The following is a 26326-nucleotide window of genomic DNA, read 5'->3' as shown; positions in this document are numbered from 1 at the left end:
AGACGTTGTGATCAGTGCCTTCCGTAAAACTGGATCCATATACATCAGCCCCGACTATTTGATATTCTGTGCGGTATGGCGGATAGGGTGGGATGTATTTGGTTGTGGTGTCAGTAGCGTCTCTGAGTAGTGCAATTAATGTAAAAAGCAGATCTTGTCCAGGTGTCGGTTTTTTGGGCGGTGGCCGGCCATGCCTAGGGCTCATTGCAACCCTACCCCTTTGACGGTACTTGTCCCACTGTCGTGAAATTACATTTTTTGATTTGCCAAACATTCGGTCAGCTTGGGATACTGAGTGACGTCCAACTTCTATTGTTCCCACAATTCGCCGTTTTGTCTGTTCATTGAGATACGGTCTCGGGGGCATTTATAAGCGTGTGCTTGGCTCGATTGCATTTGTGATTGCGAGTTCTCCAACAGGAGCACACACTTTGGCTTCTGTGTGCACGTGCAACACGTACAATACATGAAGTGAAATTTCATTCTGATTGGATGTTGCGTTCAGATGCAACGCCACGGTATTGTAAATTTGCACGACAGCTACATTCAAATCGGCGCCCTAATTTTGTGTGGGTAGTATATATTACTCACACTTATTAACACCTCATTGCGTTGGTGAAATATAATTTACATTAAAAAAGGTAATGAAATGATTTTTTGCAGAGGATCACCACAGTAACACGTTGAATCTCTAATAATGCCTAATATTCTATATGTATATGATAAAACACGCCCGCTCGGTTTTGTTTGAAAATGTAAAACCGCGAGCGAGGGAAAAGCTCAAGGTTTTACATTTGTTACACTTACATTAAATTTTAAGTTTACATTTTCACATTAATTTTACATTTTCACATTTACATTTTTACATTTACATTTTCTCATTTACCTTTTTACATTTTACATTTTCAACCAAAACCGAAAAGGCGTGTTTTATCAAACTTGCGAACCGTCTTAATCCAAGAAATACCCGAAAAATAAGAAAACATGGACATACTTCATAGTGACAAAATACACAGTATCGGGGTGTAAAAGGAATTCGCTCAAAGCGTGAGAGAGAAAAACTATGTGCAGCATGGACCAGCTGCAGTCATGGAATGATAAATTGAACGATATGTGAGGTTGCAGGTTCGATTCACGTTATGGAATGTTCATGTTAAAATAAATTGTGAATTTTAACCAAAACAAAATTGTATTTACATCAAGAGGCAAGTTTATAAAACGTTAACTGTAAAATAAAGGTTTTACAATTGAAATCAAAGTAGGTTTTGAAGTGACCCATTTCAAAACCTAGGTTTGGAAGAGAATTGCTTCCAAACCTGGGTTTGGAAGACGAGATGGTTACTAAGTTTACCCGAGGTTGTCAGAAACCTAATGCAACATAAGGTTTTACGGTGATAGGTTATAAAAAATTGTTTACCTGAGGTTTACTGACAATTTGCACACAAACCCACTACAGAGAGAACGGCAACGTCTGGATTAACGGGGGTTCCCTGTAGACAAAATAACTTCAGGTATGAGACAAATCAACTTGAAACATGATTTGAATTATTTTGTTCCAACTTGCAGGACCGCAAATTGACCCCAGTCTAGACCAAGATCTAATATAGGACAGAGATGGTGGTAGGTTGAACGATCTAATTTGTTGCACCAGCCTCTCGCTGTGCCAGTGGACGACATGTCGAGCTGTGCAGTGGTGGAGATTTATTCAATGCTGTTCTCAGAGCAATCAGTCAGTCCCGACACATTGTTATGATGTAATTACGCTCAGTCAGACGGCGCCACTCTAATACGCAATTGCAATCAATGCCAGGAATTAATTGTTCATAACCTGTTTTTGCCGAGACCAGCATGGTTAACATCATCGACAGTGCCGTGAAGGAGGGTGGGACGCCCCATGTGGTGGGGGAAGGGAGGGGGAGACTCTGACAGGCTGCGTATACTGTGGGGGTTATACAATACCTGGTATTACAATGGCACCACTGGTCGGTTTGCCATCATGATACCTACACATACAGTCCTGACAGCACTTTGAATAGGAAGCATATTGACATAAGCTGTTTGTTTGTTTGTTGTTTAACGCCGCACTCAGCAATATTCCAGCTATATGACGGCGGTCTGTAAATAATCGAGTCTGGACCAGACAATCCAGCAATTGGGACACGATGACATGCATCAACCAAGTCAGCGAGCCTGACCGCCCGATCCTGTTAATCACCTCTTACGACAAGCATAGTTGCCTTTTACCCTAAGCATGGGTTGCTGAAGACCTATCTACCCCGGATCTTCAAGCCACTGAATACATTCGATATACATTTATAAAAACTCTACATACCATGCGTTGTGACATACACCGAGAGAAGATAATTGCACGGTGTGTGTAAGTATGCAACAAAATAAGCAGACTTTAAAATAAAATAAAAATTTAGTCTGCATATTCTATATGCATGACTGTGACAATGTTTACTGTACAATGCATGACATACATGTATGTACAGTTTACAGTTTATGTACAGAGGTTATTATACAAGGATGTGTCATGCTGATTTTACGAAACGAATTCAAAAGTCTTGTATTTCCCGAGAGAGATTCGAGTGACGCCAACAATGCCGAGGTAAACAATACAATGGTTCGTGTTATTTGCACAAGTACACATGCAATTTTTATGAACTTGGATATTTCTAACCTCGTGGGTAATACACATCAATATGAGCTTATTAATTCAATGGTGCATTCATATAGGTTATTTGTACAGCGTATGTAATACATATAGATACAAATTGATCGCACAATGTTAAAAGGAAAGGCATTGATATTAGAATGCAATACATGGTCTATACAATCCATTAACGTTAGCATTGCTTTGACGTGAGCTCAGTCTAAGGTGTACGTCCATATATTGACAAACAATCATATAATTTTACCGGTTCAATTTCAGCAAGACTGTCACGATGAAACAGAATGGTTTCTATTGTCCATTGACGACTGCATAATCGATCTCTTTGCCAATGACGTAATCAACATACATTTCAAAACGAATATGACCCTTAAGATAGAGTAGAGCGCCAACAATAAACCATAACTGCAGTGAATTGGACGCGTGTAGATTTCAGTTAATCTGTCAGTGCTTGAATATTGGCTGCCTCGAGAGCCTCATAAAACCATTGACTCAGCAACCTTCTGAATGATTCATCCCGAGTGAAGAGGTGTGATACCTTATGGCGCGTTAATACCCTACCCTTCATTTTTACTAGGAGTTGGACAAGACATATCCGCATAACTGTTTGCATGTGGATTTGTTTTCAACTTGACAGTTACTGGTATGAATGTTTGAACTGCCGTAGCTGTATTGTACAGGAATTGGTAAGAACGGTCGTTCTTTTCTCTGTGTTCATGCCGTCGGCTTTCACTCGACACCCGGTGTTTCAGTGAACGCGAACAGATGGTGTCATGTAAGACTATATGAGTGTAGGTGTTTGTGTGAATGTGTTGGCCATAATTTGCAGGGGTGTTCATTATTTACATGTGAAATAGGATGTGTGTGACCGTCTGCATGGCCGTGTGTGACCGCCTCCATGATTGTGTGTGACCATCTTCACGGTCATGTGTTAATGTCCACATGATTGTGTGTGACCGTCTACATGATTGTGTGTGACCGTCTACATGATTGTGTGTGACAGTCTACATGTTCAATAGTAAATGTCTACATGATTGTGTGTGACTGTCTACATGATTGTGTGTGATCGTCTACATGTTCAATAGTAAATGTCTACATGATTGTGTGTTACCGTCTACATGATTGTGTGTGATCGTCTACATGTTCATGTGTAAATGTCTACATGATTGTGTGTGACTGTCTAAATGATTGTGTGTTACCGTCTACATGATTGTGTGTGACCATCTACATGTTCATGTGTAAATGTCTACATGATTGTGTGTGACTGTCTAAATGATTGTGTGTGACCGTCTACATGTTCATGTGTAAATGTCTACATGATTGTGTGTTACCGTCTACATGATTGTGTGTGATCGTCTACATGTTCATGTGTAAATGTCTACATGATTGTGTGTGACTGTCTACATGATTGTGTGTGATCGTCTACATGTTCATGTGTAAATGTCTACATGATTGTGTGTGACCGTCTACATGATTGTGTGTGATCGTCTACATGTTCATGTGTAAATGTCTACATGATTGTGTGTGACTGTCTACATGATTGTGTGTGACCGTCTACATGTTCATGTGTAAATGTCTACATGATTGTGTGTGACTGTCTACATGATTGTGTGTGATCGTCTACATGTTCATGTGTAAATGTCTACATGATTGTGTGTGACTGTCTACATGATTGTGTGTGACCGTCTACATGTTCATGTGTAAATGTCTACATGATTTTGTGTGACTGTCTACATGATTGTGTGTGATCGTCTACATGTTCATGTGTAAATGTCTACATGATTGTGTGTGACTGTCTAAATGATTGTGTGTTACCGTCTACATGTTCATGTGTAAATGTCTACATGATTGTGTGTGACAGTCTACATGTTCATGTGTAAATGTCTACATGATTGTGTGTGACTGTCTACATGATTGTGTGTGACTGTCTAAATGATTGTGTGTTACCGTCTACATGTTCATGTGTAAATGTCTACATGATTGTGTGTGATCGTCTACGTGTTCATGTGTAAATGTCTACATGATTGTGTGTGACTGTCTACATGATTGTGTGTGATCGTCTACATGTTCACGTGTAAATGTCTACATGATTGTGTGTGACTGTCTACATGATTGTGTGTGACCGTCTACATGTTCACGTGTAAATGTCTACATGATTGTGTGTGACTGTCTACATGATTGTGTGTGACCGTTTTCATGGTCATGTGAAAATGTCTATATGATTGTGTGTGACCGTCTACATGGGCATGTGTAAATGTCTACATGATTGTGTGTGACCGTCTACATGGGCATGTGTAAATGTCTACATGATTGCGTGTGACCGTCTAAATGGTAATGTGAAAATGTCTACACGATTGTGTGTCACCGTCTTCATGGTCATGTGTAAATGTCTACATGATTTTGTGTGACCGTCTACATGATTGTGTCGGTCAGGTAGCCTGGTGGTTAAAGCGTTCGGTCGTCACGCCGAAGACCCGGGTTCGATTCGCGACATGGGTACAATGTGTGAAGCCCATTTCTGATGTCCCGCGCCATGATATTGCTGGAATATTGCCAAAAGCGGCGTAAAACCATACTCACACACTCACTCCATGATTGTGTGTGACCCTCCACATGGTCGTGTTTAAATGTCTACGAGTTTGTATAGAAATGTCTACTTGGTCAGAAGTGTAAATGAACGCATAATCTGTATTTCCTCTATCAATATCGGAGAGTACAAACAAGTAAATCAATTCATCAAGATCTACATGTATGTATAATAATCTGTGATTACAAATATGATGTGATAGATAGAGAATAAACTCCAGCTGCCATGCACCTATTTCTTTGCTTACTATGCTAATGACTTGAGCCCATGTGTCTACTGTCATCTCATCTACACTACGTGTAATGCATCACAACTATTACTTCGTTGTCTGTACAATCTTCTATTTTCAGATATTGATTAAGACACAGTAAATCAAATGGGATATTTCTTCCTGGCACCCGGCAGTCACAGTTCACTAACTGGTGAAGAACAACCTCGTCACATTCTTCTTCACACATCATACACATACCAGCTGTTGTTATAGGTACAATACCTGGTATAACCGGAGCATATATAGGCCAGCAGTACATGCTGTAAAGGTCACACCAATGCCACAAGGCGAAGTACAACCTCGTCACATTCTTCTTCACACATCATACACATACCAGCTGTTATAGGTACAATACCTGGTATAACCGGAGCATATATAGACCAGCAGTACATGCTGTAAAGGTCACACCAATGCCACACTCTGTATGGAGCGGGTCTTCCATGTATCACATGAAATCGTTTCAGATGTTGGCTGGTAGACACCTTCAGGTCCATAAATGTGTTTCAAGTCGAGGTGTTGTGTAACAAACAGTCCGTCTTTATCGTACCTTTGGTGGAAAATGTTCGTCAGTGAAATACGTTCAATTGAATGAGGTTTGTACTTCTTAGCAATGCCTAGTAAATCATGGATTGCAGATGCAGACAATTCTGTTTAGGTAGTCTAGTCTCATGGAACATAGGGTTGTAACAAAATAATCTGGTTTACATCTTTAGAGTCTTAAGAGGTAAGCAAGTTGAGTCTTGTCAATCACTGCTTCCATTGTCCAGAGACCAGGAGTTCGAGTAGTTACGTAAGTAGGTGATCTGTGGTTGAAGTTCCATATTGATCTGGCAAAGTAGCGTACGTTGCAGCAGGTCTAATTCATGGAGTTCTTTTGATGATGTGTTTGACCATAGTTCGCAAACATAGGAGCCGCTTTGGACAACAACACGATGCCATAGATGAATACGTGTCAGTGGATTTAGCCCTCCAGCTCTTAATCCAATAGCACCGAGAGAAGCAATGATACGTTTCGCTTTACGTAGGCTCTTGTGGTTCTCTCACTCTCTTTATGTGTAGTCATTAGGGAACATGCGTATCTTTTAGTGGAAGTGCAGTTCTGTGAAGTTTCAGTGTAACGTTTTTTTCAACCAATGACCGCCTGTATGTAAGAGAACGTAGCTTTTCCTTGCATTGTAAGACTGACGTTGTGATGATTGTGTGACCGTCTACATGATTGTGTGACCGTCTACATGGCCGTGTGTGATCGTTTACATGATTGTGTGTGACCGTCTACATGATTCTGTGTGACCGTGTGCATGATTGCGTGACCGTCTACATGATTGTGTGTGGCCGTTGACATGATTGTGTGACCGTCTACATGATTGTGTGTGACCGTCTACATGGTCGTGTGTGATCGTTTACATTATTGTGTGTGACCGTCTACATGATTCTGTGTGACCGTCTACATGATTGCGTGACCGTCTACATGATTGTGTGTGGCCGTTGACATGATTGTGTGACCGACTACATGATTGTGTGTGACCGTCTACATGATTGTGTGTGACCGTGTGCATAATTGTGTGACCGTCTACGTGATTATATGTGATCGTTTTCATGATTGTGTGACCGTCAACATGGCCCTATGTGACAATCAGCATGCTCGTGTGTGACCGCCTTTTTGGCCATATGACCGTCTCCATGGTCGTTTGGACGATGTGTATGATGATTAATCAACTCATAGGTAGATATATGTCCCTCAACGATCATACTGAAAATACCACAAAGTTGATTGTTTAATGTCATCAATGGTTTCAATTTTATATTGCTTGTTCCATACCAAACACACATACTGACACGTATTGCATCCTAACCGAGGACCATGATAGAGAGTGGAGTCTGAAGCTCCGAGACGGATGCATCGTCGTCGGGGAACTAATCACACTGAGAGCTAATTAAGAATAATGGATGTCCACTCGTGTTCAGTCTGACTGCGTGGATCTGAACCTATTAAGACCCTATATCACAGCCTAATTCATGTCCATACTCTCAGCGATATTTCGCTGTTGCTGATTTGTCTGCAATTCGCAACAGCGTGTATCCTGCTTTAGAAGGATATTCATATTCATCATTGTGGAGTGCCCACTAGTCTACGGCGCTGCAGTTTGATGTGTAGTGTCACGTACCATATCTGTACCAGGATCCGCTGAAAGTGTGTTTGAATCCAAAATTCGTCCTGATATTGAACCTTGGTGGCAGTGGTTAAACGAATGGTGCATTTCAACGACCTGTGTCACGTTTGGCTTTCCGCCCACACCGAGGGAATAGAACTAGGACTGGTCGCATCGGTGTCAGTATAATGTGTCTGAGTGGGGTATCCATGTTTAAGAGTGGGGTGTTATCTCAGTAGCCATTAGTTCGGACTTGTCTACACACGCACGCACGCACGCACGCACGCACGCACGCACGCACGCACACGCACGCACACACACACATACAAACAAACAAAACAAATGCATGTGCGTCGTTATTACAGTGCAATTTTCTTGAACGCGAAGTTAAACCCTTGTCACCTCACCTCACTATATTATATTGACAATCTATGTTAACCTATGTCAACATAATAACATACAGTCATCTCTATCTGACCGTACCCGAGTCGCGTCATTCCAAAAGACGTTAAAAGAGGGTATCCTGCCTGACGCTCGGCATTAAGGAGCTAAAACTAGGACTGGTCGGCTCGGAGTCGGTATACTGTGTCTGAGTGGGATATTCAAGTTAAACTGCGGCATGGTATACCAGTGGGCTAGCACTAAAAATTGGCATTAGTCCGAACTAGTACAAGGTGACACACACACACACACACCCACCCACACCCACACACACACACACACACACACACACACACACACACACACACACACACACACACACACACACACTCACTCACACACACACTCACTCACTCACCCACTCACTCTCTCTCACACACACACACACACACACACACACACACACACACGTGCATGTATAAGTTCGATAATTTCACACTTAACATGAGCCATAAAAAGTTGCAATAAGACTTCTGCTAATTCAGCAAATATTCCTCCTCGAAGTACTTGGATATACAGTCGGACCCCGTTCAACGAGACAATGTTGCCACTTTAAGATATCCGGACATTCGAGATAGCGAGGCAGCCAGACATATCAAGTATGTCGAGTTATCCGTAGTTCTATACAAACGGAGTCCCGATAGCAGACAACAATTCTGAGACAGTACAACCCTCTTAGAACATAAAAGATGACAAAGCTCGAGTTGTGGTTCTACGTTCGGATATGACGAAGTTCTCGTGTTCCTTGGACTTCGTCATATGTATTCGACGGTACATCAAACAGACACACAAGAAAACAAAAGTTCTGTCGAAAATAAGTGATTTATTTCCTCATAACAAGAACAATAGCAACATGCATCTCCCACTGGTCAGTCGGTATCACGTGGTATAAGCTACATAAGTTCTAGATTATAAACATGTACTAACCAGTGTACAGGTCCTTTCATCTATTTTCTGTTATTCATCTCCTTGGAACACCATGCCTATTAATGGATTTCATGTCTAAATGGAGTCGGTAGCTGAAGCCCCTAATTAACTATGAACAATGCAAAAGGTAGAAACACTTCCAACAGTCAAAATACCCATTGTTATTTCTGTACAAGCAGTGAATGTTTACTTTGATTTCATTGAAACCGCTTCACAATGTATATACACTTAATAATAAATAAATACAAATGATAGCACCAGAGTTGTCAAGCGACAAAGTGTGGTCGTAGCTACATAACGGTGTCATGTCGAAATGACGATGTCACGTGACCCACCACCTTATCACGTGATATCCCATTACCCAATGAAATTGGACAAAGTTCAGTAAGCGTGGAAGTTAGAATAATGACTATTTGTACTGGCAAGATACGGCGTCATCTGACAAGACCAATTGTAAAACAAAATGTTTGACCCGTGTAAGGTAAGCTTGTGTCTTTAAAGCCTTACTCGAGTTGAGATAGCAGAACCTTGCGTAGATGGTTTGCTGACATCGACGTGTCCATACCGTGTGTATTTTGTCGAAGCATTTTGTGGAAGAAGGGTCATAGTGAGTCAGCAAGGTCACTGCTTCCGGTATGTCACTATGGCAACAAGAACAAAACGTCACACGTCAAACGGCGACATTGTTGGTTTAATCGTCACGTAAACGATAATGCCTCCAATTGTCCACATGTGTTAGGAGACACATATGTGCTTTCCATTGGTTTTATGTTCCTCTGCATAATGTAGAATACCACCTCGTCATGAAAACGTTATTGATAGAAAAGCAAAACACAAACGATGAAGACATGTTTTTGGTCCCTTTTCTTTTGTGAGCCCGACGATAGGGTTGAATTCGCTTGTAGATGACGAGGTCACGGGTCCAGCGGGTGGCAAAGCGATGACGACACCAACTGCAGATATGTGTCTACTTAATATATGCACATACTGGTTGATCTGTTTTCTCTAAAGTAAGGTCCTTCGGGGTCTTAACTTAAAAAGTCTACATCTCACACGTTCGTAAGAACCGCTTTATGGTTATTTCAAAGGTACCCGGTAACACCGTACATCCATTGTTTGTTTATACAGTTTACACAATAAAATACATATTTTAATTATCATACCAGCTATGTACTGCCTTTGTCAAAATGTTGTTCTCAAAACAAATTAAATTCATTTTAAACCCCATGCAAAATAATCAAAGACCGTATATCATATATAAACAACTGCCTTTTCAGAAGGTCCCTACATTTTGTATTGAATAATTGGACATATTTCTGTTTCTCTGAGTTCTAAGGTTCGGAATTGGGTTGAGGCCTGCCAGGTATCGTTGTAGCCGATCACACTTGATGGTGTCACCGACATGAGAAAAGTGTGATGGTGGCAAACATCAAACATATTTGCCCTTCGCTGTAAGTGTCTTCATAGAAACTCTTGTTTGCATTTGCCAGTAGACTTGGTGTGAAATCTATTTCCATGGCTTGCACAGTCGTGAGACAACTCGCAGTTTGTCTCATTGTTTCAATTTGCGGAGGGCCTAAGCACACATCCCTACCTGGCTACTGATAGAGACAGGCGCCATCCAGACCAGATCCCTGTTGCGTATGCCCTGTGTTGGACCTCCCCACGGTCAACACATGCTCCAACCTTGTCAACATACGACACCATCGTCAACACAACACAGCGTTCCTTATGACACATCATGACGACAGGACGTGACAGCGGTCAATAACTAGACGCATAACCATTCCACATGTGTCACGTCCAGCCGAAGTCCTGTTTCACCATCTGATAAAACTTCAGATTAAAAGGACGGTAAAAGTCTCGCAGTCTTTTCACGACATCTGGGTCGACGTGAGGGTGACGACGGCCCTTAGTTTTACCTAAGCAGTGTGGCCTTCCACTTCCTTCGGGCTTTTTCAGACATGGAAATCCCCGGGTCTGGTTGAGGTAGAAATGCTTGTCAGTAATTATCCGTTTTAGGCCAAGGAAATCCTGAACTTTAGCCATCTCTCCTGCGGGGTCAGATATCAGGTTTTCACCGCTGACGAAATGCATTTGTTCCAAAGGGAAATACCTCAACCAACGTTCCACATGTTTGGCATAGACGCCAATTCTCACAGCGCCCCACTTGGTGTCTACAAGGCGGGTTGTGTTGTCTATGAACGCCATTTGTTCAAAAGGTTTTAAATAAGGCCTTTTTGTGAAGGACTGGGTGTAGTCGGATATTGCACGAGTCACCGGGTCCCTAACCACTACAATCAGTTTCACGTTCTTGGACATGTTGAAGACCTTCTTCGGAACTTCCCGGGTGACGAAGTAGCTCGGGGTCTTCTCCATGGTCACCTGGCCCGGAAGTGTAGTCGGCATCTGTCGCCTGCAGAGAGAAGAGACATTGTTAGATGAACCAGGAATATTCATAAGATTCTACACAAATGGTTGCATTGTTATGTTGAGAACATTACGTGAGTCACAGCGGGGCGAATCTGGGATTCGAATTCACGACCAACGGATCCTGACAAAAAGAGTGTGAGTGAGTGAGTGAGTTGGGTTTAACGCCGCTTTGAACATTATTCAAGTTATATCACGGCGTGTCAGCTTAATGGTGGAGGAAAGCCCGAAGTGATGCAGGTCTCAGACGTTTACCACTTCGGTGAAACCCACGAGCACGGGTATGGTGCTGACACACCTAGAAACATAATTGGGGCGAACCGGGATTCGAACCCACAATCATAGGTTTCTGGCGTGCCCAAGGGATGCAACTCTGCACAGCGAATCGCGGCGCCTTAGACGACTGGGCCACCCGTGCCCCCTCCTGACAAAAAGAATTACTGAGCCAAGACCACTAAGTCATACCAGTTTCACGATAATCCATAAGACATGAGGTATGTTTGTTAAACTTTCTTCTCTAACGCCGCTCTCAGTTATATTCCAGCAATCAAGTCTGGGCCAGATAATCCAGTGACTGACATCATGAGCATCGATCTACGCATGATCCGGAGCAGATTAAGAAATCTCACGGGGAAAGATGATTATTCCCAAAGGTGTTGACAATTAAAAACAAAATATATGCAATGGGTTTTCTGATGTCACGTTTCTTTTGTGAAACTGGTATCTTTCGATCGGCCCGTTTCTACCCTATAGTTTACGAGACGACTTTGTGTGAGCTTCTATAATAGCTACATATGTTTTGCTAGAAGAAAAAAATTGATTGTGTAATTTCACAAATTCATAACGAAAGATGGATTGCAAATGTCACTGTCTGGCAGAATTGGGCCAGTACGATAATTTATTTATGATTTCATTGTCACTCACGTCTCATCCGTCAGCAACTTGCACACATAAACCTCAACGGATAGAAATATACTTATCATAATGCACATAAACATCGTGAACTTTCCGCAAACGCATTCATCAAAAGTCTGACAGGGGCTATGCAAAGGGATTAGAGCATAGGCTGCTGTGGGCGAAATGAAACACCGCCAGGCTTCGGTTTCGTTGCTTCGAATAACAGCTTGATGTGAACTGGTGGTATGTTATATCCACGACCATATTATTACCCAGCATTCAACGAGCGCAGGAAGGGGAAAGTCATCTCAAGTAAAGGCATTCTTAAACCCTTCTTAGTAACTAACGTCCACTTAGCAAACTTCGGACAAAACAAACCGATTATAACACACACACACACACATACACACATACACACACACACACACACACACACACACACACACACACACACACACACACACACACACACACACACACACACACACACACACACACACACACACATATATAAACTATAGTAATACATAAGGATCGGATGTTCTTTAAAGTCTTCTGTGTAGTATGGATCATTTAAGACGAAATACTTTTATTCACCAGGTAGAATCTTTATTGGCATTACGGTGTACTATCGAAATACGGATAACTCGAATATTCGATAGTCCCAAGGACTAGCTTCATCTATTTGTAACTGGTCATCTCACCTGTATAACATATGCAGTCGTGCTTCCTAGTATCGATATATTACCCTTCATTTGGCGTCCTGTCGTGAAAATATCTACTTTGTCTAGTTTATCAACTCCCTTGATGACATAGATTATCCTCTATACCAAATTAACTTAATATCGTTGGCTTCCATTTGCAATGCACAAAGTTAGCAAGAGAATGAATATCAAACAAAGCTTCACACAGAATAGGCATGTACCAGTGCGACACTGGATTTCCGAATTGAAAGAGCCATTATGTAATTGACTACATCGTTCCTGGCTCGCTATACATTCATTAATCATTTACAGTCAGACAACATCTAACACACAGAGAATGAAATTCACAAAAGTACCGCCTAGCCAATCAAAGAGTAAACATTTCGATTCGTAAAGGGCAATATTGATACGCTGATGAAATCGCCAATAAAGTGATTCTCATTAATCCTCTCCGGCGTCGAGAAGACTCGCTCCTGTCGCCTGTGGGAAGGCCAACTTCTCCCAGCTCACGTAATGAGTTCGTGGTGACCTTCCTCTGCCTCAGCTATTGTTTACGTGATGTCGGGGCTGATGGTCGCGGAAACATTGTATCACAGCCACATCTACATCATATTAAATTGTACTTTAATCTTCCCGTTAGTTTATTCCGTGCTTTCCTTTCCGAACAACTGTTGTATGTTTAGGGAAATCCGCGTGTGTAGATGTACGGAGATCTGTTTCATGTACTGTGGACGTGCGTTTCATGTTTCATGCACTGTTGACGTGCGTTTCATGTTTCATGTACTGTTGACGTGCGTTTCATGTTTCATGTACTGTTGACGTGCGTTTCATGTTTCATTTACTTTGGACGTGCGTTTCATGTTTTATGTACTTTGGACGTGCGTTTCATGTTTCATGTACTTTGGACGTGCGTTTCATGTTTCATGTATTGTTGACGTGCGTTTCATGTTTCATGTACTGTTGACGTGCGTTTCATGTTTCATAAACTGTTGAAGTGCGTTTCATGTTTCATGTACTGTTGACGTGCGTTTCATGTTTCATGTACTGTTGACGCGCGTTTCATGTTTCATGTACTGTTGACGTGCGTTTCATGTTTCATGTACGGTTGACGTGCGTTTCATGTTTCATGTACTGTTGACGTGCGTCTACAACTACTATTAAAGAGGTCTGGGCAGGTCTCTTACCCAGTAAAATTGACGAATTGTAAGTACAGTAAACTACGGTTAAAGCGAACACGCTTACAACGAACTGACGGTTATAACGAACTTACTTTTTTGGTCCCGACTATTTGCTGTAGTTATGCTGTATATATGCTTATAACGAACTTCGGTTATAACGAACTAAAATAAGTAGTCCCTTTGAGTTCGTTATAACCGTAGTTTACAGTATTGGAAGACTTTAAGACTTTGTTTAGGAGTAGAATGATATGTTCGTTTCTCGATACTTTCGTTTACATTTAAAACGTACATATTGAAGGACATCATTACAACCAAAATGCCCCACATCATACCTTGCCCTTTGCTAGGAAGAGGAAGAGTTGTTTTATCCCCAGGTTTTAGTGCTATTCCAGCACTATTCAAGAAATATTCGAATATTATCCAAATTTGTTTGTTTGTTTGTTGTTTAACGCCGCACTGAGCAATATTCCAGCTATATGACGGCGGTAATATGTCAGAAGTATGCCAGTTAAGTTCCAACAATATCCAAGGAATATGCCAACAATATTCAGCTAATCAAGAAATATTCCAACATTATCCAAGTTTGTTTGTTTGTTGTTTAACGCCGCACTGAGCAATATTCCAGCTATATGACGGCGGTAATATGTCAGAAGTATGCCAGTAAAGTTCCACAATATCCAAGGAATATGCCCACAATATTCAGCAATATTCCAGAAATATTTAATTATTTATTCTAACAATAATCCGGTAATATTCCAGAAATAATCCAACAAAATCCCAGCAATATTCCTGCAATATCCCAAAGGGTTGTGAGCGTTGTCATTACCCTAGAGTTCATCATGGATCTGAGATAAGCAGTTCCCCTGTGTCCCTTTGGAGGAAGTGGGAGTGTAATACGACCCCATACTACATATTGGTAACTGGCCTGACTGCACCAACACCATCATCTCATCAACGACTCCGCCTTTGATGTTGATGATGTGACGGCATGATTACATTGTCAGTATTCAACACAGCAATGGGGCCGGTTGAACAATACCAAATGGAGCGTGGTATGGTGTAGTATTTTCGCCTGTTGTTAGGGGTGTTGCCAGGCGTGTCACATGACCGACATGAGTGATTGAGCAAGGGTAGATCGAGAAAGGTTCTGCTAAACGTCCTCTAATTGGTGAAACGTTCGCACTAGACTAACACTTGGACAAGGAAAACATTTTTTTTTAATTTAATTGTTTGTTTTTTCTTCAAAAAAATCTTTCCTCTGCTGCTGTTTCCATGGGTTCATGTGGAATCAAGGGAACTAGACTTGGTTTAGTTTGATCTAGACTAGCCTTGGCTTTAAATGAATATATATATATATATACATACATATATATATATATATATATATATATATATATATATATATATATATATATATACTAAAAAGCCTAATTCCACATGTCATGGAGCAGGCGAGTGTTCCCTCCAACAGGAGGTAGCATGAAGTAAACTGCCAAAAGAAAGTATCCACTTAAAAGCTTGGATATGACCAAAATATTACAAACGTTATCGAAACGTTACCAGGATGACCTCTTGTAAGACACACAATGATATGATGCACATAACATCGCCTCTGATACCTGTATCAAACACATGATCATCGAATGTTTCAATTTTTTGCCACTATCAAACATGGGAGTATACTTTTTTGCCATGTAGTTCAGTACATATCTCACACGCATTTACGATATTTACAAGATAATGTCATTTAATTCATTTTTGGTGATGAAAACACCACATTTGAGCCTAAGCAGACAAAGCATAATGTTTGGATTTACTTTCAAATACATGTTTTGGACACGACCACAGGACTTTCTAGGTAAGACTGTCGCATCGACCAGCTGAGCTCGTTCCATCTAAGCGCCTAGGGGTAAAACTTTCTTTCGTAGAATCAATAATCTAAACCCCTACCAGGTGAGATGAACTGTCTCCGATTAAACGGCATTGTAACTTAAGACAAATTAATTCTATAACATCATTTGTACATTATAAGTGAGTGAGTCGGGTTTAGCGCCGCTGTATGTACATTATTAATCTGAGTATTACAATAATATCACCATTCGGATCGTATATTCAGGGGACTATCAAACACCAAGCCATTAGACAGGAGCAGAATCAACTACCTGTATAGCACGGCTGTGTACAAACATCCCCAAGCTAAGGGAGACGCCGAACTACAATGCTGAAGCGCTGGGATCGATGCAACGAGGCGGCGTTACAAGACCTATACCCATTCTCGCCAGTGCTTACATCTAACAGCGCACACAACTGGAGTACCGGTAATATCTGGAGAACAGTCTTTTGCACTCTGTATTCAGGGCTATTTCTATACATGATTATCCAGATCCGGATCCCGGATCAATTGGAGACTGTGGTTAACATTGATCTGGAAGCTGAATTAACCCAATTACGACTGCCATTGTCCGCGTGGAGTCGTGTTGCGCATCCCGGGAAATATGCTTCAGCGAGATGCGCTATTAAGACAATACGCTTTATGTTGTGTGGTGCTAGTCTCATGCTATCAGTGGATCATTTGAGGCAATATGGCAGGTTATATTTGGAATAGCAATTTATCTTCTGTGTAAGATTAGATTGTATTTAGATTAAATATACGTGTAACGCAATTACATAGGGTTGTATCGGGTACAGAAAAAGCTGTGTGACTAATGAAGTCTCTTTGGTCGCATTCCCGTGGAGGAAAAAATATCTTCACAAACTGTGTCGAAATTAAGTGATCGTAATAAAGTTAGTAAATTATAGTCATATCTGGTGTTCCGTTGAATTGAATTCAATCATTTGGTGGACAAATTGTTATTAGCCAAAAGATACTTTTAGTTTGTTGATTGGTTTTATAGAGAATTAATTTGATATAGCTAACCTTCCGTAAAACAGCTTTGAAAAAAATATTCATATGATCCTACGTTTATTGCATCTTTCCATTAAAGGATAGGTTTCAGAGTCAGCGTGGCAGATAATACGGATGAAGCGGATATCTATCCTCGAACCTGAGCTCTACAATAAGATCGAGAGACGATCTTGTGGTATCGTGTTGATAGAAGGCCTCATCTTCTCTAAATGCCGGGTCGCGATGCTAGGCGTGGCAGTATCTTTGAGTTTACCTTTGATCATAGTATCTCATTAAGTCGTTGTAGATGAAGTCGTGATCGGTATAGCTGCTGCTACTATTCCCTGTGGAAGTGTTTAGGAAAGTCACGAAAGCAGATCCTGGCAAGATTAAAAGTCTGCATTGTTTGTGATGTTTAAGCCTATCCATGCATCTGTAGGCGGTTTGATATACGTGCGGGAGTCAATAGTTAACTCCCCGGACCGATAAGCCATCAGTGTTACGACTGCTATTTAATTCTGCCTAACAACTGTGTATCATCCAAAAAAGACTTCATCTTTGATCAGAGTGTAAGGGGATGAGCGGAACAGTCACAGGGGATGTGTAGCCCAGTGGTGACATCTCGCGCTCACAGATTGACTGCCAATGCTGATCACAATCAATGCAGCAGCCAAGCGAAAGGGGCTTAGCACTCAAGTCACTTTGTCGCGGAAACTCAGGTCTGAATCAATACTTTGTCTACTTAATTACACCAAGTAGATCATTGGCACGGAGACCAGGGATGCCTCGGGCAGGTTGAGGACCGCAATTCATGAAGAGGACCCCATATGCTCTTGTGGAGGTCCTTCAGAGCACGGAGGTCACATCTCTCGGGTGGGGAAGGGTGGTTAAAAATTTTAAAAAGTCGATCCTGAGCTTCTTTTTGTGATCTGATTCAGAATGCGGATGGAACAGGGTGTGATGGGTTGATGCAATAAGGGCGTTAGAAATAAGGAACGATGTGTAAGGGAAATAATAAATGCATTGAATGACAAGGGCCCGGTAGATAACTATGTTGTGGGAGGAGAGTTACACGGAGATCATCCTCGGTGTTATCGGAACATATTTGGAAGTCCTTAATCATGTTTTAGGTGAGAAGGGATGCGAATAACGATAGACCTGAGAGTGTAATACCACGAAATTACAAATACAGTGGAATTGAGTCGATATTGAAACAGCAATTTGTCACTGTTTGTTCATCATATGGGGATGTTGAGACGTTAACGTTCATGTAACAACGCTGTAACCGTCGACGTCCGCGATCCTAGCAGCATCAGCTACATGATCACCCCCATGAGGTTTTGGAAAAGGCGTTTCTTGCATTATTAATATTATCATCATTATCATCGTCGTCGTTGCGCTGCCTAGTCAAACCCACCCAGAACTTTTCGAAGATGTGAAGACTCCCCAACACTGCAGCCTTCTGCATTACCCAGATTGTCAGAAGGGCTGTATTCCTGGTAGCAAACCCGGGTACTCTCCCAATGTCAGTCAACAGATTGGGAGGTACCAAACCTAAGGCAATAAGACAATAGGGAGTCGGACAACTTGGTACTTGGGATGCAAGCGTGACATCATCATTATTATTGTTGTTTTTGTTGTTGTTGTTGTTGTTGTTGTTTTTGTTGTTGTTGTTGTTGTCACTATCATTAGTACATTTTTAGTCGTGGAAATTGTATCTAGATAACCAAACTAATACCTTGATGATGCCAGAGAAGTCAATACGGATGATCCAAAGGATAGGGCCAATGGCAGATTTGCTGATATCTGATACAAGCAGGCGCTGCAAGACTTTAGACAATCAAGAAGAAGATTTACAGCTTGGAACCACCGGGACCCGACTGTGGAGAGCCGGATAACTGGTTCTACCTGTTACTGACGTTCAGTAACACTGAGGAATCTCTCGTCATTTCACATTGGATATTACATTTGTTTTATTCTACCCTCCCCCTTGCCATCAAAGTGCCCAACGTCATTTCAAACTTTCTACATGGGTTTACACTCAATAAACCCCCAAACAACTCTACGACGACGGAAATATACTTCTCAAACAAAGTTAAGGACCGCTCATTTTTTCAGATTACTAAAGTTAATCTGTCATGACATGACAGATCAACTATAGTAATATAATAAAATCCGGTGGTCCTTAACTTAGTTAGAGTAGTATATCTACTTAACCAGGCATATAACCACCCATTGACTCTATTTCCAGACTGATCCGTCTCCCAGCACCGACACAGCACACTGCCATTAAGCCATATATGCACTCCATCTTTCGAGAATCGTTCGTCGACTGTGAAATTAAATCACGATATTACAAAGGCAGATTCAGAGCGCAAATAGCTTTTACAACAATCGTTTGTTTATCAAAGCGACAAATAAAACCCATTAAGGTAGACTTTACGCCCTGGGACCCAATTTCAAATAAACAACAAAGGCACATATACAGACCGTATACCCTAAGTGGCACACCTTCATTTACTGACTCGAATGTTAATACAGATTGCTCAAGGCATGGGGTAGTACCATTTATATATCATTACAATAAGGTAATCCTGTTTCTTAAAGTATATTCCTCTGAAAAACATCCCCGACCTTATATAAATTGACTCCATCTTCTCCAACATGAACTGTGATCTACGCCTGTGCGTGAGGTTAAAGCTCGGTGACCCAGGAGAGGGGACGAACAATGACGTTGGATGACCCTCCCCCTTCTCCACCCCCGGGTAGATTACAACCTGCGATATATTACCTGAGTGTGTGACTTGTGGGGTAATTAATGTACCGACTGACCCCCTGATACCATCAACTTACATCCGTGTTAACCCTGGTTGTTACGAGAGATGCTATCTGACCTACATGAAGTCACACATTACGTTCCAGGTCCCCAGAACGCTTACGTGCGACCTTGTGGTTTCTCGGCCAGGTGTGAGGGTGCCAGCCAGGCCCATAGCAACACACTGTCACGGTATTTATCCTACGTTTGAGTCATTTACCACAGAACATTACACCGCTCAGGAAGGACTTAAAGCGGGGTAATTTGCGTGTTTATTTGTACAGGTTGTGTCCTTGACGAGCTCTGCTTGTAACTTCGAAATTTAGAAAATGTCCAACTTGGTTCAGTTGAAGCTGAGCCAGCAACCTCAGAAGTTTGTTTATTAACTTGTCACCGTCAAGTGGTTTAATGTGTTTCGGGATTTAATCGCACAACACAAGTGATGTTTAAACTAAGTTTATCCAGGACGAGGTTCACCAGATGGCAGATCAGTATTACCTCTTCGGATTAAATCTTCGGTCTGAGGACAATCTTTCTCCCACATTGCCAGTTAATTAGTAAAATGGTGCTACCTGATGGTCCAGTATGGCGATTGTGTGTTAATATTGCATTCACCCGTGGCCTGGCTGGTTTAGTATGCCATCGTACCCCAACTTGCACCCTTGCTTTAGACATCAGTAACTTCCGGTCCGAGTACACTTCCGGTTGGGGAGTCTGGGTTATAACTCCTAACTTACAAATCCTAGAGTAGGATCATTCACTAACCCATCCAATTACCCAAACTCTCTCACACATCCAGATGGGCAGTGTGGTAGCCTAGTGGTTAAAGCGTTAGCTCGTCACGCCGAAAGCCCAGGATCGATTCCCCACATGGTAAATTGTATGAAGCCCATTTCTAGTATTCCCATCTTGATATTGCTTAAATATTACTAAAAGCGGCGTAAAACCGCTAAAAATCTCAGGCATGCACCACACACAATCCTGTAAACCCATGAGCTACAATCCTGCTTAAACATTGACAACGCTCGTCCATACCTCCCTGAATGCACATGACCAAATGCACCAAACAAGAACCCCGAATTACAAAACAATGTGACAACGGTCATAAATCGTCACAACGCTTGCTCTATATTAGGGACTGATCAGTGCGTGCCGTGGAGCACCCGACTGGCGTGATGGCGACAGCCAGACATGTTATGAGGTCAACAGCTGTTTCTTTAATTAGCGAATATTAATCGAAAATATTGTGAGAAGCAACGATTTCTACCTATCTGCCAACAGTCTGACTCGCAGCGTGTTATGCGACATTGTCGAGCGCCGTCACCGCGTGGGCCATCCCCCGGCACCACGTGCTGGCACACAGCTGAGGCCTCATTGTCTGCTTATGTTCAATTATACTGACTACTGGAAGCCGGGTGTTGTGGTTCCTAGTCTATGGTTAAGGACAGTTATATATATTTCACGGACTTCCAACATGCACATGAAGCTTTATCGCGGAGCAAACTGTATATTTATTCAGTCTTGCCATGACCTCGCCTTGGGTATACCTGCCATGTATGCCTTGGCATGCTACTACCACGCCTTACATGACATATGTCAGCTATACCACGACATAGCTTGTTAATACCACCACGCCTCGAAGAGTATGTCAGCTATACCATGGCATTTGCTACCGGTAAAGCAGGACAAGCTTACCCTTTTTGCGAACACCTAGTGTCAAGATCGATTTCAGTGATTCATTCATAATTTCTTTATCACTATTTTGCCTTTTAACCCGAATGGAATATGTTTCAGCAGATCGAGTGAGTGAGTGAGTATGGTTTGACGCCGGGTTTAGCCTATTGCAGCAATATCGCGGCGGGGGACACCAGAAATGGGCTTCACACATTGTACCCATGTCGGGAATCGAACCCGGGTCTTCAGCGTGACGAGAGAACGCTTTAACCCGACCGACCGCGGAAAATCGAGAATGTTTTTACGTTGACGTTCAATATTTGCTAATACCACCACGTCTTAAAGTATATATGTCAGTTATTCCAAGACATTTGCCACAACTACGACATCCATACAACATATACCACTCAAACTTTGATAGGGGTATTCAGATACATTGGAAACTTGACTTAACAATAACTTCCCATGTCTAAGTAATCAGTGTGGCGAATCCTGGAATGATACGATTATTCCTGTGAAGGATTCAGTAGTATATTGAGAGGCAGTTGGTACTGATGCTACTATTGCAACTACAGGGATGTCTACAACGCTGGAGGACGTCCATGAACGGTCTAGCGTACACAACAGGGGTGACTAACAATAATAGGCTGATATAGATATGGAACAAATACCTTAAGAGTGTGTGAGTTGGGTTTAACCGTTATAAACAGTAGTTCAGTTATATCATGGCGTGTCAGCTTAATGTGGCAGGAAAGCCCGAAGTGATGCAGGTCTCAGACGTTTACCACTTTGGAGAAACCCACAAACATGGGTATGGTGGTGACAAACCTAGAAACATAATTGGGGGCAAAGGCGTATCTTTATATACTCCACTTGCAACAGGTTCAAACACAATCCTCCCATCCTCCTATGCGTTAACATCACTACAGTGAACATCCGCTTTCTTTCACAACTGCAAGCACTTTCAAGCACACCGTACCATCGCAAGCCGCAGTCTTTACCTATGACCTACAACACCAAGCCATGTGTAAATACAGAGATGCGATAAGCAGGAGGTAGGACTATATAATATGCTTGTTATGAACTCGGTAATCTCGCCACAAAATATTCTGGCGGTTGGATTCACCAACTAACCGAACACATGTGTTTCCCTGTAAACAGGCTTAAGCTATAAATCTCCATATCGCTGATGAACCGATCCCCGGAAGTTCAAACTCGTCATCGAGTTTCATTAACTTAATTGTATACGATTTAATTGATCGTAATTCCTTGTAATAATCTTTCCATTTCGACGTAATCCAAAAGCCATAAATATAGACTCTGAAAGCTATTATTTTTAATAATTATTAAGCCATAGAGTTGTAAGGCGGCTATGTTGTGGGGTGTTTCATTAACGTCAGAAGGTAAGGTGAGGTGAAATGAAGTTTAACGTCGCGTCCAAGATTATTGCACTTATATAGCGACGTGCATGTACGTGTGTGTGTGGCTGCTTGTACTAGTCCGGACTGATGCCGACTTATAGTGCTTGCTCACTGAGATACCATGCCGCAGTTTAACATGAATACCCCACTCAGACACAGTATACTGACTCCGCGCCGACCAGTCATTAGCCCCTTATTGCCGAGCGCCAGACAGGGTAACAACAAGTACCATCTTTTAACGTCTTTTGGTATGACGCGGCCGGGGATCGAACCCCGGACCTTCCGCTCTCCGGGCGGACGCTCTACCATTAGACCACGGAGGCGGTCTTTTAACGTCAGAAGACGGTTTATTTAACATAAAATATTACCGCTGCCTTCGCACGGTTCGTCAACATGTATCAGGTCAAGACAGTTTTCTCTATTCGATATTGTTTTTATCTTAAATTCCTCAGTCTGGTATTCCTTCAATTGCAGAAATGTTCATTTCTTATTCATCCTGTTGAATGTACTCACACATACGAAATTGCCTCCAATGCTACTTCTCCGAAGCGGTTTGGAACTGGTTAAATAATTGACTTTAGTATGTCGTGCTCACAAACGTAATAGCCACACCACACGCCATGGTATCAGGTTTTACTTGAAACTGACATTCGTGTTATTATTCAATTAAATTGTAAATATTTCAGCTATGACGGTAACGGTTATCATGTGACCAGCCCGCGTAGGTCTATATTTAGATTAAAGCATGGTGGAGCGAGGGAACATTCGACTCAGGTAGTGGCGGTATAAATTAGAAGTATCATTCTCAAGTGAATGCTAATTTATGCTTCACAAGAATGCAAACACTAATAAAATGATAGTAATAATAGAACATAAATACTTACGATCATTTATGACTATATCTGGGTTGAAGTAGCCATTAGGCCCCCATAAAGGCAGATCTCTCGACTAACGACCTTCCGAATCCACTAAAGGCTTCTTATACCGGAATAACATGGACATAAACCCATGGAACCTTCTCGTGGCCTTGAGACACAGTCTTAAGCATATTCTTAACTATCGGCAATATGATTATCTGCGAAGCTGCGGGGCTTTGGTCAATCTCCACCAATTAACTCCTGCTAACCCTCCCACTCCAAGACGGCTAGAGGCTCTTCCAGGAATCGTTCCAGGAAGATCTCAACGAGAACAACAGCATGTCCCTGAGGACGATGACAATGAGACTCAGGCTGAGACAGGACCTCATATCTAGGATACCGTTTCAGAAAGTGACCTCAGCGCTACAAATGTCGTAACTCCCATACTCTAACTTAGACTTGCGATATAAGAGTTTTAAGTTTGCTTTGTGGAAGGGGCCGAGGAACAGAACAAATACGCCTCAGAAGAAACCGAGCATCAAATAACGCCTAGTCTGTCTTACAGACCCTGATACAAATATATATCAAATCCAGCCCATGCAAGTCTATAATGCTTTACAAGTCGAGATCACTGCAGTATCGAAGAGAGTCACTGGGCTCCTTTTTATTATATTTTTATGAAGATAACTGAACAACTGGTTTTTTTCTGTACGATATGTTCATTTCAGAGACTAGATGTTAGTCTAAATAACGCCAACACTTCAAATATAGCCGTCGCGGTCGCTTTGTCTCATTTATTCCATATTAACATTAAATAGGCGATTACCTCAAAGGAGAAGGGGTATTTTGTTCATGGGTCATGGAAACATCCTCGTTTACAGGAATAAGAACCTTATATCCTCAGTTTGTTGGTCCCGCTAACTAGATTACTCTGAGGATATCAACTGTTTGTAATGACGTTTTTCGACAAAGATTCTCTTTGATGTACTGAGGGCGGAGTTGTCGTAAAGCACTGCGACCTATTTCGATATTGGAGGATAAATCATTGTTAACAGACTGGTTAAGATTAGACAAGCAAATGAAAAGCGCTTCTGACTCAAGTATATACGGTTGTCCGTCTACACCGCTCGCCGTGCTATCAGCCGCCCCATGCGTCTCACCACGACGGCTCTATTATAAATACATACACGGGAATTAAACCAGCTCCATAACTCAGGTGATATTTAAACAAGATAGGCGACGTCGGGAAGTTATATTTGCCCCGCTTTTGTTATCTCCGCAGCAAACACAGGTAACGCGGAGCTGGAGAGACACAATGACCACGCTCGTGGCTGACAAATAGAAGGGGCATTAATATACCCATACAAACAGAGGGGGCATTAATATACCTACATAAACAGAGGGGGCATTACTATCCCTATACTTCTTTAGGGGTGACATGACCACAGGGGTCTGTGTGTCAACCTTTGTGGCTAAGGTATGTCGACTTTAGTGACTCGCATGTCGACCTAAGTAATTGTATGTCGGCCTTTACGGTTTGTATGGTGATCTTACTGACCTGTAAGTCGACTTTGACGACTTGTGTATCGCTTGTACTGGTCTGTATTTTGGTCTTATCAGTTGTTGTTGAGAAATAAGTGATTTGTATATCGACATAGTTGACTTTGGTTTGACCGAATCGGCGTTTATTATGTCGATCTCAATGATGAATGTCGACTTAAATATTTTTTGTATGTCGACCCTAGTGCTTTTTGATTTGTGTGTCGAGAATTATTAGAACAGTAGTACTAGAGCTGCCGTATTCCAGCTATATGACGGTGGTCTTTAAATAATCGAGTCTGGACCAGACAATCCAGTGATTGACATCATGGGCATCGATCCACGCAATTGGGATACGATGACATTCATCTAAAAGGTCAGCGAGCCTGACCACCCGATCCCGTTAGTCGCCTCTTACGACAAGCATGGATTGCTGAAAAGCCATGCTACCCCGGATCTTCAAGGGTCTGCATCATCTTGTTAAATCACTGTATTGTCTGGTCAAGACTCGATTGTTTGCAGGCTGCCGTCATATGACAGGAGTACTGCTGTGCGGAGCTAGGCAACAACAATTACTTTTCCATACAAATTGTGCGAGTGGCGGGTGCTACCAGTACCGCAGGACATGCTAACCCTTTTGCAAACGCCTTTTACGCCCAATGGAATCTGTTTCGGCAGACTACTGAGACTGATTATTCACTGGCATTGGCATTATATACTACTCAAAAGAAGTTAAGGATCACCCGATTCTTTCATATTGGTAATGTTTATCTGTCATGGCATGAGAGATTAACTAATAGTTACTATTGTAATATGAAAGAATCAGGTGATCCTTAACTTCTTTCGAGTAGTATATATTTAGAAAGCCTATTGGTAC

General features: G+C 41.9%; 1 protein-coding gene across 3 annotated transcripts in view; it reads right to left on the bottom strand.

Annotated features, from left to right (window-relative positions):
• Positions 1 to 8926: 8926 nt before the first annotated feature.
• LOC124131606 (heparan sulfate glucosamine 3-O-sulfotransferase 3B1-like) overlaps positions 8927 to 26326 on the bottom strand; it is a 47274-nt gene continuing 29874 nt past the window's right edge. For all 3 annotated transcript variants that reach the window (XM_046494979.2, XM_046494989.2, XM_048400844.1), the window contains one exon: positions 8927 to 11466. In XM_046494979.2, the coding sequence (XP_046350935.1) occupies positions 10848 to 11466 (619 nt within the window). In that variant the 3' untranslated portion in view covers positions 8927 to 10847. The remainder of the gene's footprint in view (positions 11467 to 26326) is intronic.

Source organism: Haliotis rufescens, unplaced genomic scaffold, assembly GCF_023055435.1.
Source record: "Haliotis rufescens isolate VD_foot unplaced genomic scaffold, xgHalRufe1.0.p SCAF_20, whole genome shotgun sequence".
Lineage (NCBI taxonomy): Eukaryota > Metazoa > Mollusca > Gastropoda > Lepetellida > Haliotidae > Haliotis > Haliotis rufescens.
The sequence above is the reverse complement of the archived record's forward strand: the minus strand, read 5'-3'. Positions and strand labels throughout refer to the sequence as shown.